This window comes from Astatotilapia calliptera, chromosome 10 (assembly GCF_964374335.1).
Source record: "Astatotilapia calliptera chromosome 10, fAstCal68.1, whole genome shotgun sequence".
NCBI classification, from domain to species: Eukaryota; Metazoa; Chordata; class Actinopteri; order Cichliformes; family Cichlidae; genus Astatotilapia; species Astatotilapia calliptera.
The window spans coordinates 34,918,811-34,939,612 of NC_137431.1; the positions used below are offsets into that span (position 1 = coordinate 34,918,811).

The following is a 20,802-nucleotide window of genomic DNA, read 5'->3' on the forward strand; positions in this document are numbered from 1 at the left end:
AGAGCCCGGCACTGACTTTGATGTGCAGACGTGAAACTGTGGGCGCTTTCTTCCTCACTCTGTCACTGCGCTGCTGTCTGACCTTCACACTGATCCTCTGCAGCTCACCTGCTCTTTGACACCCTCTGACTCTCACAGGTAGGACCTCCATCATCTCTTCTTCTTCTTCATGTACTCCTGTGGCTGTTTGGAGGAGTTGGGCATGTTCTCAGAGAGGCTCAGAGTCTGTGTGAGGAAACGATCCTCACGACTAACACCAGCCTTCACGCCACCGTCAGCACACTCAGACACTTCAGACAGAAACCAGAGTTTAGGAAACTGGAATCATTTGGAGTTTTTACAGAAGGAACTACAATCTAATAAGATCTAATCCGGTTGTTCAGTCTGACGTCACTGGCCGTGTCTGGGTCTAAACTCCGCTGCAGGTCCATATATCAAACGATCACTGTGGCATTACTGAGAGTTGAAAAACTGTCTAAAGTCTTTCATCTTTAATAAAATGATCAGCGTTCTGCTCTACCAGGTGTAACAATTGAGTTTAGCATCCAGGCATCCATGAAAACGGAATTTATGACATTTAACGGAGTTAGAAGTTAGCAGGGAGTTAGCTCGCTAGCTTCTATCTAAATACAATATAGCATGTCCTGACTGCGGGGTTTTGGAAACAAATTAAAACGTACAGCTCTGTTATCACTTCCAGCATAAATGAAGACAGAAAACTAAACAGCAGTGACGTTTGTAGGGTTACTGAAGTTGGGCTAGCTGGTATATAATGATGTGCTACGTGACCGCTAGCGACACAGCTATGTTAGCATAATATAAACAAGCTAACTTTTTTTCCACTCGATAAAAGTTAACGTGAGTGTTCTCGGTGGTCAGGAACAAATGTAATCGCATGGCAGGATGCTGTAAAAGGACCAAACTTCAGCCAGGAGAACAACTGAGATAATCCATCCACAATACGAGGTTAGTCATTCATATACTGCTGCATGGGCTGGGCTGTAGTTACATCCTAAGGTTTTAAACGGGCGATCGTGGCTCAAGAGTTGGGAGTTCGCCTTGTAATCGGAAGGTTGCCGGTTCGAGCCCCGGCTTGGACAGTCTCGGTCGTTGTGTCCTTGGGCAAGACACTTCACCCGTTGCCTACTGGTGGTGGTCAGAAGGCCCGGTGGCGCCAGTGTCCGGCAGCCTCGCCTCTGTCAGTGCGCCCCAGGGTGGCTGTGGCTACAATGTAGCTGACATCACCAGTGTGTGAATGTGTGTGTGAATGGGTGGGTGACTGGATATGTAAAGCGCTTTGGGGTCCTTAGGGACTAGTAAAGCGCTATATAAATACAGGCCATTTACCATTTAAAAACTGAGCTTAAATAAATGATTAGCGGTAATAAAAGCCGAGGGAGGTCAACAGTGATCACTGACTGTTTTAGGAGCTTTTTGAGATCAAATAGAAGAAAATACATAACATTAAACATGTTAACAACACAAAAGCCATATTAAACGCAGACTACTTTAGACCCGGAAGTAGGATTCGTCGCGTCATCACTGACCAACCGGATAGCAGGAGCCTGTGATGAAGTGTGACAGCACTGTGAGTCTGAGCAGGTTCAACTTCATCTGTCTGACAAACGGACGTCCACATGACCGACAGCGTTTATTAATTCTGCTTTGGACTAAACACCCTGTACATGGTTATAAAGAAGAGTCAGACTTTATTATGTCAACTAATAAATAATTAAATGCAAACATTTCAACTGAAACAGTCAACTAGAAACTGGACTGACAAACTGTGAATCAATAAAAGTATAAACTTAAGTATTGTCATTGTGCAGTTGCTTTCACGGCAAAATTAGGTAGCAAAACAACAAAGATGCAAAAGTGTAGAAACCAATATAAGAAGTTTGAGTTACAGGAAACACTGTGGGGCTGTGTACAAGGGCACCATGATAAAATATAATGAACAAGGCTGGAAGTGCTGTGGTCACTGAGGAGAAAGAGACTACAGAGCTAGAAACTAAAGAAAGAAAGTAACGTAGATGAAACGTGAACACGACGTCAGGGAGCTTCTTCTTCTTCTCTTCCTGAACATTAACCCTTTGCCGAAGTCCTTCAGGGTGTCTTTAACTGCTTCCTGTCTGGATCCGCCTCTGTGCTGGTTTCCTGCAGGGATCACTGATGCTGTGATGACACGATGTCTCATTTGTTCTGCGTTCTTTAAAGAACCTTTAGAACGCGTCGGTAACATCAGTGTGGCCGACTCTCTGCTCTCAGTTTGACATGAGTTCAGGTTTCCACGGTTACAGGGATGAAGGAGACGTGTCTCAGAGACAGTCGTCATCAGCAGCTCTGCAGCTGGACCTGATCGAACAGCAGAGCCCAGATGTTCTAGATGTTGGGCTGAGCTTTGAGGGATCCGGAGAAGGTCGTCCCATCATCACTGCAGTGCTTTTACTATCAACACATTTCAAACACACACAGATCCAGCTGTGTTCAAACCTCAGTCTCGATCAGCTGATTCCCATAAATCCACAGAGCTGATAGCATGATGCTAACTCTGACCTCCGACCCTGAAGACAGAGCACAGCTGTGCACAGCTGTTTGTGACTGTGAGACACGGACGCAGTGTGGAGACGTTCCTGTCACAGGGCTGATGCTGCCGAGCAGCGCTGACCACACGCTCCACTCTCACTTCCCCTCATGTCTGAGAGAGAGGCTGTGGTTTATTAATACACACTGAGGTGTGGGGGCAGTCATCGAACAGGGGCATTGAGACCCCTCTGCAGTCTCACAGCACGGTGGGGTGGGGGTGGGGGGGCGCAGTCTCTACACCTTCACCTGAATAGACTGAAGCCAGCGAGGGCTCAGCAGCAGCATCACGGAGCATGCTCCGTGCATGCTGCAGAGCTCACTTCCTGTTCATGTGTCAGAGTGACACCGCAGGCCCACAGGCCCCATTTCAGTCTCAGCGTGAGTTTACTTCCCCTCTGACCGCAGCGAGCTTCATCTTATGCCTCTCACCGACTGCAGGGCGGACCCTCCACACACAAGCAGCCCACACTGTGCACAACTTCAACTTCTATGTTACATTATATTACATTTACATCATGGCTATATTTATATTATGATTATGTTTGTCACTGCTGGCTTTTTGTCACTCTGAGGTGCTGTTGCCATGGCACCCAGACTCAGCTTTCATACTGGTTTTATCCCCATGTATGATCTCCGAGCCACCACAGCTCACTGCTGAGACCCCCTCTCAGGACTGGCACCAGGACCCGACCCGGGTTCACCCTCCTATGAGGAGAGATTATTAATCTTACCTGAGAGTGTCCAGAGGATAGACGAACAGAGGGAAGGAAGGATGGATGGATGGATGGATGATGGATGGATGGATGGATGGATGAAGGATGGATGGATGGATGGATGGATGATGGATGGAAGAAGGATGGATGGATGGATGGATGGAAGAAGGATGGATGGATGGAAGAAAGATGGATGAATGGATGGATGGATGGATGGATGGATGGAAGAAGGATGGATGGATGGATGGATGAAGGATGGATGGATGGATGGATGGAAGAAGGATGGATGAAGGATGGATGGATGAAGGATGGATGGATGGATGGAAGAAGGATGGCTGGATGGATGAAGGATGGATGGATGGAAGGATGGATGGATGGATGGATGGATGGATGGATGGAAGAAGGATGGATGGATGGATGGAAGAAGGATGGATTATGGATGGATGGATGAAGGATGGATGGATGGATGGATGGATGGAAGGATGGATGGATGGAAGGATGGATGGATGGATGGATGAAGGATGGAAGGATGGATGGATGGATGGATGGATGAAGGATGGATGGATGGATGGATGAAGGATGGATGGATGGATGAAGGATGGATGGATGGATGAAGGATGGATGATGGATGGATGGATGGATGAAGGATGGATGATGGATGGATGGATGGATGAAGGATGGATGGATGGATGGATGGATGAAGGATGGATGGATTGATGGATAGATGGATGAAGGATGGATGGAAGAAGGATGGATGGATGGATGGAAGAAGGATGAAGGAAGGATGGATGGATGGAAGAAGGATGGATGGATGGAAGAAGGATGGATGGATGGATGGATGGATGGATGGATGGAAGAAGGATGGATGGATGGATGGATGGAAGAAGGATGGATGGATGGATGGATGGATGGATGGAAGAAGGATGGATGATGGAAGAAGGATGGATGGATGGATGAAGGATGGATGGATGGAAGAAGGATGGATGATGGAAGAAGGATGGATGGATGGATGAAGGATGGATGGATGGATGGATGGATGGAAGAAGGATGGATTATGGATGGATGGATGGATGGAAGAAGGATGGATGGATGGATGGATGGATGGAAGAAGGATGGATGGATGGATGGATGGATGGATGAAGGATGGATGGATGGATGGATGGAAGAAGGATGGATGGATGGAAGAAGGATGGATGGAAGGATGGATGCATGGATGAAGGTTGGATGATGGATGGATGGATGGATGGATGAAGGATGGATGGATGGAAGAAGGATGGATGGATGGATGGATGGATGGAAGAAGGATGGATGGATGGATGGATGGATGGATGGATGGATGGATGGAAGAAGGATGGATGGATGGATGGATGGAAGAAAGATGGATGATGGAAGAAGGATGGATGGATGGATGAAGGATGGATGGATGGATGGAAGAAGGATGGATTATGGATGGATGGATGGATGGAAGAAGGATGGATGGATGGATGGATGGATGGATGGAAGAAGGATGGATTATGGATGGATGGATGGAAGAAGGATGGATGGATGGATGGATGGATGGATGGATGGAAGAAGGATGGATGGATTATGGATGGATGAAGGATGGATGGATGAAGGATGGATGGATGGATGGATGGATGGAAGAAGGATTGATGGATGGATGAAGGATGGACAGATGGATGAAGGTTGGATGGATGGATGGATGGAAGAAGGATGGATGGATGGATGGATGAAGGATGGATGGATGGAAGGATGGATGGATGGAAGGATGGATGGAAGAAGGATGGATGGATGGATGGATGGATGAAGGATGGATGGATGGAAGAAGGATGGATGGATGGATGGATGGAAGAAGGATGGATGGAAGGATGGATGCATGGATGAAGGTTGGATGATGGATGGATGATGGATGGATTGATGAAGGATGGATGGATGGATGAAGGATGGATGGATGAAGGATGGATGGATGAAGGAATGGCTGATGGATGGATGGATGGATGATGGATGGATGGATGGATGGATGATGGATGGATTGATGAAGGATGGATGGATGGATGAAGGATGGATGGATGGATGGATGGATGGAGGATGGATGGATGGATGGATGATGGATGGATGGATGAAGGATAGATGAAGGATGGATGGATGGATGGATGGATGAAGGATGGATGGATGGATGGATGAAGGATAGATGAAGGATGGATGGATGGATGAAGGATGGATGGATGGATGGATGAAGGATGGATGGATGGATGAAGGATGGATGATGGATGGATGGATGGATGGATGGATGGATGAAGGATGGACGGATGGATGAAGGTTGGATGGATGGATGGATGGATGGACGGATGGATGAAGGTTGGATGGATGGATGGATGGATGAAAGATGGATGGATGGATGGATGGATGAAGGATGGATGGATGGAAGGATGGATGATGGATGGAAGAAGGATGGATGGATGGATGGATGGAAGAAGGATGGATGGATGGATGAAGGATGGATGGATGGAAGGATGGATGAAGGATGGATGGATGGTAGCAGGGTGTCACCATTAGACCAGGTGATGCGGGTGATGTCACGTACAGGCTGAGGTTACCTTGAGTGATCTTTAAGGACACAAGCTACAGGGGTGGCTGTAGCTCAGGTGGTAGAGCAGCTACTAACTGGAAGGTTGGTGGGTCGATCCCAGTCTGCTTCAGCCTGCATGCCAAATATCCTTGGCCAAGAATTCGTGTGTGTATTAATGTTAGTTAGACAGCACTACAAACTTAGAGAAGTGCTGGTGTGATTGGGTGAGTGAACGAGTTGTGTACACCACTTTGAGTGCTCAGATAGAGCTGTATAAGAACCAGTCCATTTACCAAACACTCAAAGGGTCATCTGAGGAGAAGCAGCTCTGAATATAACACAGACTGACCACAGGCTCAGAGCAGAAAGCAGATGTGAGCAGTGACCTATGAGAGCTGTGGTTTAGGTCACATGACCAGGAAGAGCCACAGACACTGCAGCTGTATTTATAAAAACACACTCTCTGACCACTTAAAGTGTCTGTTTCCTCTTCACAGTGACTGACAGCTGAGGGGGCGGAGCCTGCAGCCATGTTGGTGGTGGTGTGGTTACTGATGATGATGATGAAGAGTGACGGTCAGTGACCTCGGCTTCTTTGAACAAACACAAAGGTTCAGATTATTAATGACCCTGATCACAGACGCAGCCAATGATCAAACAGCTCACAGAGCCAATCGTGACAGGCCGTCGAGGTTAAAGGCAGAAACGAGTGTTCAGCAAACACCTGAAACAGTTTGTGGGATGCACTTTACACACGCACACACACAGCACGTTACTGCAGAAGGTTTTTGGTTATTAGTTTTGACAGTCCACCGTCTGGACAGCTCCCGTCTCAGCTGATCCCAGCCTCCCCTCCGCTCCTCTCCCGTCTCACTAAAAAGGGGAAGCAAAGACGTCATCAGCCCCAAACTCCATCAGCTGTGTTCCCACCTGCCTCTCCAGCACCGCCCCGTTGAGCTCACTGCACCACTCCTCCGCCACACAGTTCTGATATGAAACATGAGCAGCAGACCTCAGAGCTCTGACAGGATCACCATCAGACCAATGGAGCTAAAACCTTCGATCCTAAAGCTGACAGGAAGCTAAACGTGCAGCTAATACGTTCACGGTCACTCGTCCCAGGTAAAAGTAGGACTGTGCTACATACAGAGAATCATAATAAAGCTTCCTGTCACGGTCACCCAGCATGTTCAGTTCAGTGTGACTGCTGCATTTTACGATGGCTCGAAGCTCAGTGTGGTTCAGTTTTTCTCTGGTAGCTTGTTTCCTGTTCCTGCTCTCGCGTCTGTGGTCGTGCCCAAATTCATGGGCTGCATCCTCCTGAGGCCGCATTTGTAGTCCGATTACGTCACAGCAACACGACGAAGGCTGTCCAAATTTGTAGACTCCACCAAATGCAGCCAACAAATGCGTCCTCCTTTTCCCCGAATTTGAAGGATGGGTGGGGTGTGTCCTTCGTCGCCTCTTTGTTACTTCGGAAACATGGCTCGAACAATTTCTCTTCAACGACGTAATCCGATAACAACGATCTCTTTACCGTCGGCTTCCCGTGGCTGTCATGCGACCGGCTACTGCAGTTAATAATACAACAGCTTCTTGCCATTTTTGTGTTTCTTTTTATCGCTGTGTGACTGTTTTCATGTGAAAGCCTGCGTGCGCTAGTACCTCTTGGCACGAGTTCCCAGAATCCTTTGCGGTTTTACCCCTGAATGACGTCACATTTTCGATCTCTATTTATTGTCAGTCTTGCCTTGTTCTTGGTTGTGTTCTCTCCTGCTGTGTCTTTTCATGTTTCTCTGGTAGCTTCCAAGTTTTTCTAGTTCTCAGTTTCTAGTTTTTTCTCAAAGCGCTTTACATTTTAAGGTAAAGACACTACAATGATAAAGAGAAAACCACAACAATCAGACGACCCCCTATGAGCGAGCACTTGGCAACAGTGGAAAGGAAAAACTCCATTTTAACAGGAAGACTCCTCAGGTACCCCCACCCTGGGGGTGAGGGGAAAATGAGTCGATGAACTGGGATCATTAAATTTCAGCAAAACATGAAAGAACAGGTTACTACAACTACAACTCCCAAGATGCACTTCTCTGATGACAGCCAATCACAGAGCTCTGTGTCTGCAGAACAGAAAACTACAAAAATACCCTAAAAATCTAACCAATCAGATGCTTGTCTGATTTATAAGCGCAGCAGCAGGGGTTCATGGGTAATGTAGTGTTTGCATAAATGGTTATAACGAGACTGAAAATGAAATGTTTGTGACCTTTGACCCCAGCTGGCGCTGCAGACATCATCAGAGTGTCTGCCAACAGCAGCACGAGAGTCATGCTGGCCTCAGGCCTGCAGGGGGACCCGAGGGCACGCGGGTACGACGTCAGGTGGACTCAGATCCCTCACCTGCTGCTGAACTGGAACCGGAGCACGTGCTCCCACGGACGCTGCTCGATGCTCCCTGACGGCTCGCTCGAGTTCAGCCGACTTCAGACCCAAGACTCCGGAAACTACACGCTGGAGGTGTTTGACAAGACTGGGTCGAGACTGCAGACCAAAGACTTCCTGCTGCAGGTGACAGGTGAGCCATTAGACTTCCTGTCTTTGTTATTGCATCACATCCTGCTGAGAGGAACACACTGCAGTGACTGAAGACACAGGAGGGTGGTACACAAAGTACCACACTTTTACTGTCATACGTGTACAAATACGTACATATGTACATGTCACTTCACCAAGCAGTACATATTATTAGAGTCAGGTATATTTCTACCATGCAGTACTTCCAATCCAACTTTATTTATAGAGCAGATTAAAAACAGCATGGCTGTCTCAATAAAAGAGATAAAGGGGGAAAACTGTAAAAACAGCACGGTTGACCAAAGTGGTTTCCAGTAAAAACAGTCAGATTTTAAAACCATACATTAGACAGACAAATAAAATTAAATAACAAAATAAATAAATACATGAAAAAAATAAAAATGAATCATTAAATATTAATTCATGAATAAAATATACAATAAATAGAATTAACTAAGTAAAGAAGATTAAAAGAAACCAAAATCTGACTAAGACTGACTACAAGCTGACTATGACTCCTAAAAAGCCTCAGAAAAAAGTTGTTTTTGAAAAGTGATTTGAAGATTTCAAGTGTTGGGGCCAACCTAATATGGAGGGGGCTTATTCCATGATCTGGGGGCCACAACAGTGAAAGCTCAGTGCCCCGGTGTTTCAATCTAGTCATGGGGACAGTGATGAGCGACTGGTCAGCTGAATCTGAGAGACAGGTGTAGAAGGTCTGACAGGTAAGAAGGAGCCAGGCCATTTAAATCATTTAAAGAGGCAAGAACAGGGGTAATGTGGTCACGTTTGTCTCTGTCAGCAGGCGAGCAGCAGCATTCTGGACCATTTGCATGATTTTAACAGGAAGAAACCTCCGGCAGAACCAGGCTCAGGGAGGGGCGGGGCCATCTGCTGTGATTGGTTGGGGTGAGGGAAGGAAGACAGGATAAAGACATGCTGTGGAAGAGAGACAGAGATTAATAACAGATATGATTCAATGCAGAGAGGTCTGTTAACACATAGTGAGTGAGAAAGGTGACTGGAAAGGAAAAACTCAATGCATCATGGGAATCCCCGGCAGCCTACGTCTATTGCAAGCAAGCAAGCAATTTATTTATATAGCGCTTTCAGATCAGCCACCAGCTGAACACAAAGTGCTGTACACTTGACATGCCAAACATGATACATTGAGCATGTAAAAAAAAAAAGAATATTGCAGCATAACTAAGGGAGGATTCAGGGTCACCTGGTCCAGCCCTAACTATATGCTTTAGCAAAAAGGAAAGTTTGAAGCCTAATCTTGAAAGTAGAGATAGTGTCTGTCTCCTGAATCCAAACTGGAAGCTGGTTCCACAGAAGAGGGGCCTGAAAACTGAAGGCTCTGCCTCCCATTCTACTTTTAAATACTCTAGGAACAACAAGTAGGCCTGCAGAGCGAGAGCCAAGTGCTCTAATAGGGTGATATGGTACTACAAGGTCATTAAGATAAGATGGGGCCTGATTATTTAAGACCTTGTATGTGAGGAGCAGGATTTTGAATTCTGGATTTAACAGGAAGCCAAAACAGGAGAAATCTGCTCTCTCTTTCTAATCCCTGTCAGGACTCTTGCTGCAGCATTTTGGATCAGCTGAAGGCTTTTCAGGGAGTTTTTAGGACTTCCTGATAATAATGAATTACAGTCGTCCAGCCTGGAAGTAATAAATGCATGAACTAGTTTTTCAGCGTCACTCTGAGACAGGATATTTCTAACTTCAGAGATGTTGCACAAGTGGAAGAACGCAGTCTTACATATTTGTTTAATATGTGCGTTGAAGGACATGTCTGTGAAGGTTCTCAATCACCCAGGTGATCGTAGTCTAAGGAGCTTGGAAAGAAAAGCGTCTGGACTTCTTTAAGAAGACGTTTCATCCGAGAAGCTTCTTCAGTTCTGCGGTCAAATGGCAACAGTGCTAACCACCGTGCAGCTTGTGGGGATAGGTTAATTACTAGGTGCGAATGTACGAATGAATGTGAGTGCAAATGGTTGTCTGTCCCTGTGTGTTGGCCCTATGACAGCTGGGATAGGCTCCAGCGCCCCCGCGACCCTGAAAAGGATAAGCGGAAGCGAATGGATGGATGGATGAATGGATAATGGATTGCATTTATATAGCGCTTTTCGAGACCCTCAAAGCACAGAACACTTCAGGACGTCGACCCAGAGGCCAACGACAGAGACAAAACAGTTCAGGGGGCTGGCCGGGAGGAAAGCGGCGGCTTAGGCAAAGCAAGTCCAGATGCCAACCTTGCAGAAAGCAGTGGTGACATGAAAACGGTCCAGAAGGTGACAGCGTATTAGGGCCAGCAGGTGTGGGGACCTCTGGCAGAGAAGAGGTGGAGCAGCCCCTGGCAGATGAACATCCGGCGACATGGCTGCTGCAGGCGATGGATGTGGTTGCGCTGATGGCTTGATGGACTCTCCTGAGCCTCCGACAGCTGGACGGGCCCCTTGGACCCTCAGAGTGCCCAGCGGAGACAGACGCAGGGCCAGGAGGTGTGGAGACCTCTGGCTGAGGCTACGCTAACTGCTGCTGCACAGCGCACACCTTTGGCTTGAGACGCAGCTGTCAGGAGACCTGGGTCTTCAAACCAGAATTTTGAGTTTTCATAATTATTGATTTTTGCTTTTGATATTATTTATCTTTTCTAGTCTTTTAGTTTCTTCTTTAGAGTCCTGCTTTCTGTTTTCCGTCTGTGTTCCTTAGTTGCTGTCTCCCCTTGTCAAGTCTGCGTCTCTGTGTTATGTTTCCTGTTTTACTTTGAAGTCCGTGTCTCACGTTATTGTATCAGGTTTTGCTTCCCTGTCTCGTTAGCACTTATTCGTCCCTGCTGTGTCTCCCATTCACTGATTGCTCCCTCTGTGTATTTAAGCCCTGTGTTTTCCTTTGTCCGTGTCGTGAGCAACCCTTATCTCATCTCTCTACCCTTATCTCATCTCTCTACCCTTATCTCATCTCTCTACCCTTATCTCATCTCTCTACCCTTATCTCATCTCTCTACCCTTATCTATACTGTGGTCTGGCTGCCTGCGTGAGTTTATTTTGTGGTTTTTAGTTGTGTTACGTTTGAGATCAGCATTAAAGCTGGTTTTGAGTTCACATTTTGCCTCCGAGTGTCTGCACTTTGGGTACCCGCACCACCACTCCTGCCTGCACACAGCCTCACTTGACAGCAGCGGCTGGGGCTGTCCAATGCAGGCAGTCTGTCCGGGCAGTGCCAGCCAGATGCAGTCCTCAGCTGTCTGAATGAGCTCACCAGAGCTTCCAGCTGAAGATAGAGGTAGCTGGGTTGACTCGCCCAAGCTCTGGCGAGCCAGTTCTTGAATCAGTCACATGGTACGGATGCCCGCGAGGGCTCGAACGTCACTGCACACGTAATCAAAGCAAGCCTCGATACGCGCTTCACGAAAACTCCCCTGAGATTACCCGACACACGCTTCGAAGCTTCGACACACAGGACACATCACTACCATGCGCCCCATCACCAACGATGATGACACCGCCTACAGAGATGAGGTCCAGCGACTGACCGAATGGTGTAGCTACAATAACTTCACCCTAAACACCAAGAAAACAAAGGAAGTGGTCATGGACTTCTGTAGAACAAGAACTGATCCCCTCCTCTCTCCATAAAAGGTGACTATGTGGAGAGGGTGCCCTCCTTTAAGTTCCTCGGCACCCACATATCTAAGGACCTATCTTGGTCCACAAACACATCAGCCCTGGTGAACAAAGCCCAGCAGCGCCTCCACGTCTTGAGGGTTCTGAGATGGAACAGGCTGCAGACTGATCTCCTGGTGTCCTTCTACTGAGCCACTATCGAGAGCGTGCTGGTGCACGCCATTACAGTGTGGTACGCTGGTTGCACAACAGCTGACAAGAAGAGACTCCAGAGGGTCATCAGAACTGCAGAGAAGGTGATCGGCTGTCCACTCTCCTCCCTGGACTTAATTGCCAGCTCAAGATGTCTCCAGAGCCAGGGCGATTATAAAGGACCGCCTCCATCTTAACCACCACCTCTTCAACATCCTGCCCTCTGGAAAAAGGTTCAGATCCATCAGGTGCAAAACCAACAGCTTCTTCCCGTGGGCTGTCAGAACAGACTTCTCCAATACATGCACTCTGTCGCTGCTATTGCTCCTGTGCAATATCTTACCATCCCTATCCTTAATGACCACGGCCCACCCTATTTATCATATTATATGATTGTGTATACACCCCCTTGTATACACAATGTTCCCTTTAGCTTATACATTGTGTATATAGTGTTTTTATATTGTTTATTTTCTTTATGTATATTGTTTTTTATTTTTGCACCTTTGTGGTCTTGCTATCTAATTTCGAGGTGCGGGGAACCGTACAATGATAATTAAGAGTGAAATCCTCACATCGGGAGTTCACAGACTCTGGAGTGACTGATACAGAATTAACAGGCTCAGCGTAGACTGACTGTAGAAATTAATCCAGGCTGAGTGTGCCAAAAACTTTCACTCACCACCAGGGTTTGCTCAGCGAGCGACGAGTAGTGGCGGCGTGAACACCGCTTTCTCTGGGAAGATGGAGGAACCGACAGACGGGGTAGCGTTACATCCGGCGGGCCGGGCAAGAAATCCTCCAGCAGTTGGAGCAGGTGAGCAGCCGTAGCTGGAGGGTGAAGGTGGAGGGTGTGGAGCCAAAAAGTACTGTATGAGGATGATTCAGCCATTGGTTGCATAGCTTATTCACAGTGTAAATAATGTCCTCCCGGAGCTCCTCTGATGGAGCGAATGCCGCTGCGTCCGCTGCGTGGTCGCATAGTTCAGTGCTGTGTTGCAGGTAAGATGAAGGACCCAAAACGCAGGACTCAGAAACAGGGGGGTGGGGGGGACTTAGGGCACAGTTTTGTTGCTGAACAACTCTTAAAACAATAAAAATGAGAAAAACAAACCAAAACCTCAAATGCAGAACTAGAAACTAGACTTCAAACAGGAACCTAGAAACTAAGAGACTCGACGAGAGTGCGCGCAGAAAAACGAGGGTACGACGCAACACTGAGCTAAAATACACTGAGGGATAACGAGGGCACAGGAGGAGAGCACAGCTGGGAGTAATCACACATGAGACCAGGGGAAGCAAAACCAGAAACAGTGCCATGAGACACAGACTTTCAAATTAAAACAGGAAACACGGCATGCACAGACTGCATAGCAAAGTAGAAAACAGAAACCAAAACACTGGTAGTCCAAAAACATGATGGAATCCAAGATCAGTAATAATAACACCAAAAACCAAAAACACTCAGCGACCCAGAACCACGACACATACAGTGCAGCAGGTATATGTCCACCAGGAAACCAGAGAAACAAAGTAAAACAGGAAACAGCCCAAAAAGAACTGACCAATGACACACACACACTTCTTGATGATGATAATGATGAAGATAACCTGTGTGCAGGTGGACATTGTGTGGATGCCTGATCACAACTGTTACACAATAACACACATCACTGTGAAACACTCACAAACATGCCTTCATTGTAACGATCTGTGAGTCTGTGCGAGTCATGTGACCATCTGTTAGCTCACCTGTATAACTAATGCTGCTTCACAACCACGGTGTAAGCACCTAAGAAACTCAGACCAGGAGAGCTGCTGATGTTCAGCTGCTCCCTCTGCCACCACATGACGTCATCAGCTGTGATGTGAAGATCAGCTGTGTCTCTGTGTCCTCAGACCGCAGCAGCAGCCATGTGGTGTCTTCAGTGTCCGTCTGCGTCGTCCTGCTGGTTCTGTTGCTCTTCTTCATCGTGGTCTTCATCCTGAGGAAGAGGAGGGTTCAGAGGAAGAAAACCACAGGTATGGCAGCCAATCAGAGACAGCTCTGGCTCCACAGCAGATCGTTGATAAGGAGACCTGACTGAGTGATAATCTGCTCACAGGTCAGGAGGAGGAGAAGGAGGAGAACATTTATGTGGTGATGAGGAGGAACGAAGAAGAGGAGGAGGAGAAGAAACCGGAGGAAGAGCCCCTCTATGGTAGGCACACTCTGACCCTGATGGTAAAAGCACTTCAGTGATCAGTGTTCACAGTACAGACTGCAGTACCAGCAACTCGTCTGAGCGCGCAGTACAAACAGGAAGTGATCAGATAGACAAAGTAGAAACAATAGAAACAATAGAAATGCTGTGAAGCTCTCTCTGAGTTTGACCTCCATGCTGTTAGTTATTTGGAGCTCAGTTTTACTCTGGCTCCGCCTCCTCTGGCACTCTGTTATTTCAGTGAGCCATGGTGTTGTGATGTCATTATAAAGGTGAAGCTAGCAGCTACAGCCACCTGCGTCACCATCCACCTGTCAGTCACAGAGGCCACGCCCCCAATAATGCAAAAACGTGATTTAAACAGCTGTTGTGTGTATCAGGCTGTGAACAAGTTTATTGTAATATGGGAGTCTATGACGACTGACTCATTGCTGCCTCTGCTGGACACCAGAGGAACTGCAGGCTGGTGGATGGAGTTGAAATAAATATTCGCGTCATCAGCTCAGTGTGTTTAACTCTCTCATCATTCACAGCTTCATTAGAACCTAAACTATCATCGATCATCTCTGAGGTTAAAAATCTTTTGTGTCGTCAGTGATGAAGGACGGTTGTGTGTGAGGTCTGCTCTGCTCTGAGGGGATCACCATTAGTAACATGAATCTTCTTGCTGTCCACAGTTCCCTTCAGTCCTACAGCTTCCTCCCAGCATGAAGACAGTGTCTAAGTGTGAGGACCAATCAGAGCCCAGCGTGTCTGCTCTGTATGGAAGCCTTTGAGGGACTTTATTAATTGGAGATAAACTATCTGAATTTCAGGAGCAGGACCACGCCTCCAAACACACCTCTTCCTGTTCCTACATATATTTGACCCCCCAGCTCTACAACGCCCCCTCCCCCTCCCCCATTAGTACATAGTCCCCTCTGAGCCTCCCCCAAGCTGCAGCTCACTTCATGTTTCCCAACAACCCGTCGGCGTGGTTTTCCCGTTGTTACGCTGCTCTGATGGGTTTTTTTTTTTGCCTGTCCCGTTTGGCTCTTTTGCATCAGAATTGTTGTCTAAAGACAAAGAAAGATGCCCAACGGATTTACTTTACCAAACTGACCATCCCAGCCTTGCCATAATGGTCCATTTGATTCACCTTTTATTGTTTATTTTATTTTCACTTGCTGAATACGGGACAGACTTGACTGGGGGAAAGAAGGGGAGAAAGAAAGAGGGAAAGAGAAACAGCTGAGAAGAGGGACGGGGGAGAAGGGCAAAAGACAAAAACCAACAGAACGGGCAGAGAAAAAAAATGCATATATCAATCACCTGGATCACCTGCTGAGAAAGAAAAAAGAAAGCAAGCAGAAGAGAACAAGAGTAATAGAATAAACAACATCACAATGATATATGGGAATATGACAGTAAATACTAAATGTTAAACATTATTGTGCAGCACATAAGATCAACAGAACACAGTGTGCTTTGAGGTAGGAGCCAAAAAGGGTGTAGTTTGTGGGTGTGATCACCCGTGTGTTCACCTGTGAGCATGGACGCGCTTGTTTTTTAAAAGGTTCCTTCATGTAATAATCTGCTAGAGGGTGTGGGGGGGCCACAGCCCCGTCCTCCAGGGCATGAAGCAGGTATGGAGAAGATCAAAACTCCAGACATCCAGAGGCCCCCAGAACACAAGAGACCAAGGAAGACCAACAGAGGGGCAGCCGCGCCACTGTCCCAGAAAGAGCTGAGGAGAGTCCCAGATGAGGGCTCACTCAGCAGCCGCGGAGCAGAAGCCAGGGGGGGTTGCAGTGACGCGCCCGTGAGCTCCGCCGGCAGCCAGCCGTGCCTGAGTGACCGAGCCCCAGGCCGAGAGGCCGGGGGCACCCCACCTCCGAAGTGGCCCGAGCGAGCCCCAGGCTCCAGGCCCCGATAAGCGGCCGCCAAGGAGTGAGCCGGTGTGTACCTGGACGCCCATCCCCGGACACAAAGAATCACCAACGCACCGATGTCTGAGGGGGTCCGCCACTGGCAGGGGAAGTGGTGGTGGGGGGAGATAGGCCTCCAAACCTTGGAGGGCCTGAGATGTCCCCAGAGAGGTGGCGCCTGATACCCAACCTGACATACAGACACAGACATACAGGCACACACAGACACAAACATCCATTCCCACCCTCATGCTCTCATATGCACTTACTCCACACTCAACCAACGTGGAGACAGACATAAAGAGACGCTGTACACACGATCACACTCCCCAAGCGTACTCTACAAACCGGGTCTAGGTACCCTTGCCCCTGGAGGGGGGAACTGCACCCAGACCCAGGTGGTGTTACCCTTTTCCCTGCGGTCGGGGGAGGCAGACCGCCCCGACTCCGCAGCAGCAGGGAGGCCCCACACTCCAGACCGCAGTCGGACGGCCATCGGACGGCTCTGATGATGTTACCATGGAAACGTGGACTATATCTCAAGTTATTTGATGAAATGTGACTTTTCTGAAAGCAACATGTTCATAAATATAAATAACTTTTGTTTTTCAAACGGTTTTGTTAAAAATTACATTCACACTCACTGGACGATTTATTAGGTACACCATGCTAATACTGAGTGGAGTGGATTTTTCTTGTTTGTGGCTCAGATTCAGCTGCTGGAAACCTTCCTCACACTGGATCTTCTTCAGTGTCTTCTTCATCCTGAAGTATTTTGATATTTCTCTGTAAAGTCGTTTCCCTTCCTCTGTTTCTTTGTTATTAAGGTTCTCTGTACAAATGTTTCTGACAGTAATTCAGATTTACTTTTATTATCATTATGATATTTGCTAGCTCTGAATATGACACCATCCCTCTGTGTACCCGATCAGTGTGTACAGCCACCTCATCATCAGTTATTCCTTCTGTTGTCCTGACTCTAGTTTTCCTTTCTCTACCTGCCCACACGGGTTATATTTATTCTAACACCTTCGTTCACTCACACTTCTACAACAGTGTGGAGCTGTATACAAATAAAGTTGTATGAATACGTCACATCCTCCTCCACCGTCTTCACATCAAACAATGTTTCCTGAAGGTTATATCTGGTTTCCTGCTCCTGAACATTTGCTCCCAGGCTGCAGACATTACGCATCCTGCATCCAGCAGTTGAATCCAACTACAGACCAGTTTCTAAATTGCCTTTTCTTTCTAAAGTTCGTGAGAAAGTTGTCCTTCTTCAGCTCCAGACCTTTCTAGATAAAACTTTTAAAACTTTTAAAACTTTTAAAAGTTTCTAATGACCTTTTGACTTTTACTGACTTGGGAGATTCTGCCATTGTCATACTGTTAGACCTCCGTGCTGCCTTTGATACCATCATGGGATTCTTATCTCTCGGCTTGAGCGCTGTGTCGTGGTTTGAATCTGACCCGTCCAACCAAAGTTCTTCTGTTGGATTGGGGGATGCATCATCCTCAAACGCCTCCCTGTCTGTGGGGTTTCCCAGGGGTCCATTCTTGGTCCAGTTCTCTTTTCTATTTACATGCTCCCTGTGGATTCAATTTTTAAAAACATGGCATCTCATTGTTATGCAGACGACTCACAGACTTACCTGCCACTGAAACGTAAATCTGTGAGTCCTCTGAAGGCTTTGCTAGATTGTTTGGATGATGTTAAGCCATGGATGGCTTTAAACTTCCTTCACCTAAAGGAACAGAAAGCAGAGGTGATTGTGTTTGGTCCCTGTGACCACTGCGACCGTGGCCCTTTAGAAATGAATAAAAAACCCTTTGCGAGGAACCTAGGAGTGATTTTTGACTCTTATCTAACATTTGATAAACAGATTAATGCTGTAATCAAGTCCAGTTTCTTTCATCTTCAGCTACTTGCTAAAGTGAAGCCATTTCTCTGTTTTTAGAGGCTCTGAGAGAGATATCAGTGCCTTCATTTCATCTGCCTCGACCACTGTGATAGTCTTTACTCTGGTGTTAGTCTGTCGGCCGTCAGCTGGTCCAAAACACTGCAGCACGGTTACTAACTCTCATTGCAGTGGCTGCCAGTTAGTTTTAGAATTAATTTTAAGATTTTATTATTTGTTTTGAAGGCGTTGCACGGGTTAGCACCCTCATACATTTCTGATCTTTTAAATTGGACACTCCTGCAAGATCGCTGAGGTCAGCGGACCAAAGATCAGGCCTTTGCTGGGACCGCCCCTTCACATCAGCACCTCCCAACTTTGGACACTTTCAAAACAAGTATGAAAACCCACTTTTATTCCTTGGCTTTTAAGTCAGAATGAGTTTGTATTACTTTTGTCTTATTTCTTACTCAAATTATCTAATTTTATGATTCTTTTTCTTAACTCTTATCATATCTCCCTATGTTTTTATTTCTATTATCTTCATTGTACAACACCTTAGTCCGCGGCTGTTGTTTTAAATGTGCTAAATAAAAACATTTGACTTTGACAAACTGAGTCTGAAAGTCTGTAATACGGCAGTAAATAATAAAGATTGCATTTATAAAGCGTTTTACACTATTCATTCACTCTCACATTCACACTGGTGGAGGCACCTACAGCCACAGCTGGGCCAGACTGACGGAGGCGATGCTGCCATATCACGCCATCGGCCCCTCTGACCATCACCAGCAGGCGGCAGGTGAAGTGTCTTTCCCAGTTAACAGTTAAGTGTGTGTGTGTGTGTGAATCATTAACAACACAGAGTTTTACACACAACTTTATTTCTTCATTTTTATGGTGGGAGCAAAAAACCAGGTGAACTTAGCAAGATGATCACCAGTGTGACCTCTGACCCCAGACACCAGTGTGACCTCTGACCCCAGACACCACAGTGTGACCTCTGACCCCAAACACCAGTGTCACCTCACACACACACTTTGTTTTCTGACGTGGAATCAGTGAGGTGTGGTTGTGTTGTGGTTCATTTACACAAGTCATGTCATGATTCATATGTTGTGCTGTAAGCAGAGGCAGGTCCCTGTGACAGGCGTTACACACAGAACACACAACAGGTCCTGTGATTACACATCACTGTCGTGTGTTACACAGAACACACAGCAGCTCCTGTGATTACACATCACTGTTGTGTGTTACACACAGAACACACAGCAGCTCCTGTGATTACACATCACTGTTGTGTGTTACACACAGAACACACAACAGCTCCTGTGATTACACATCACTGTTGTGTGTTACACACAGAACACACAACAGCTCCTGTGATTACACATCACTGTTGTGTGTTACACACAGAACACACAGCAGCTCCTGTGATTACACATCACTGTCGTGTGTTACACACAGAACACACGACAGCTCCTGTGATTACACATCACTGTCGTGTGTTACACAGAACACACGACAGCTCCTGTGATTACACATCACTGTCGTGTGTTACACACAGAACACACAGCAGCTCCTGTGATTACACATCACTGTCGTGTGTTACACACAGAACACACAGCAGCTCCTGTGATTACACATCACTGTCGTGTGTTACACAGAACACACGACAGCTCCTGTGATTACACATCACTGTCGTGTGTTACACAGAACACACGACAGCTCCTGTGATTACACATCTGTCTCTGAGCTGCTTCTCGGATTGAAATCTTTCAGAGAAACTCTTCCTCCTTTGTTTTCTCATAAAAGAGGAAAAGAGGATGATGATGAAACGGTCAGAGAGGAAACAAAATATATAGATGATAAATGATCTGGTACGTTCAGTTGAACACACACACGTCTCTCACAGGCGCTGTTGTTATCTTCCACTGTTGTTTTTGTGTTTCTGTATCTTGGCTCTCAGCTCGCGGCACATCTCTTTGTACTCTGACGTGTTCTTCGAGTACAGGTTTCCGCCCTTCAGCCAGCCCATGATGCTGTTCTTCTCCTCCTCGTTCAGGACTCCTTTCTTGTAGTAACCTTCCACCAGCAGCTTGTCTCCAACATCGTGGTAGCGCTTCGTTGCGTCTCTGGACATATTTGAGATGTTCAGCGAGAGGATTCCTGCAGAGTTCACACAGCGAGCAGGGAGAGGCGGGGTTTACTCACTGAACAGGAAACGGTGTCTCTGACAGCATCGCACTATATCTGTTACTGTGACCGCTGAGGCGAGGACTCATTAATGTGATCGTTGGTGCTTCACGTGTTCCTGTACTAATATTTAACCTGTGTGTGGCTGTGAAACCAGTGTAACCAGCACTCTGACTCTGTGCATTAAACTGCTGAAAGACTCTTGCATCATTTTTGCAGACAGATGTTTCTTTGTGTCGTTTCTATGGTGACGAACATCTTTGCTCATTGTCTCATCAGTAACCTGGTAACAGCACATAGTACTTCTATCTCTACAGGCTTGTT

At 46.9% G+C, this 20,802-nt stretch overlaps 2 protein-coding genes and 1 long non-coding RNA gene across 5 annotated transcripts in view; 1 reads left to right on the plus strand and 2 right to left on the minus strand.

The window, feature by feature from the left end:
* Positions 1-11: 11 nt before the first annotated feature.
* Positions 12-18,224, plus strand: LOC145431610 (uncharacterized). Of its 2 annotated transcripts, XM_080307676.1 has the most exons (7): positions 12-138; positions 6,366-6,444; positions 8,147-8,443; positions 12,962-13,090; positions 14,173-14,295; positions 14,379-14,474; positions 15,155-18,224. In XM_080307676.1, exons 2-7 carry the CDS (start codon positions 6,399-6,401, stop codon positions 15,199-15,201), a joined length of 738 nt encoding a protein of 245 aa, XP_080163802.1. In that variant the 5' UTR covers positions 12-138; positions 6,366-6,398; the 3' UTR covers positions 15,202-18,224. The 2 variants fall into 2 exon arrangements, with proteins under 2 accessions (XP_080163802.1, XP_080163803.1); XM_080307677.1 differs by lacking the exon at positions 12,962-13,090.
* LOC145431611 (uncharacterized) lies at positions 8,520-15,160 on the minus strand. Its single transcript, XR_013911954.1, has 2 exons — positions 14,026-15,160; positions 8,520-9,381 (listed from the first exon to the last, which is right to left on the minus strand). It is a non-coding gene; the product is annotated as an uncharacterized LOC145431611 (long non-coding RNA).
* Positions 18,225-19,146: 922 nt separating the features above from the next.
* Positions 19,147-20,802, minus strand: part of LOC113030814 (uncharacterized) — a 32,499-nt gene continuing 30,843 nt past the window's right edge. For both annotated transcript variants that reach the window (XM_080307675.1, XM_026182538.2), the window contains one exon: positions 19,147-20,451. In XM_080307675.1, the coding sequence (XP_080163801.1) occupies positions 20,207-20,451 (245 nt within the window). In that variant the 3' untranslated portion in view covers positions 19,147-20,206. The remainder of the gene's footprint in view (positions 20,452-20,802) is intronic.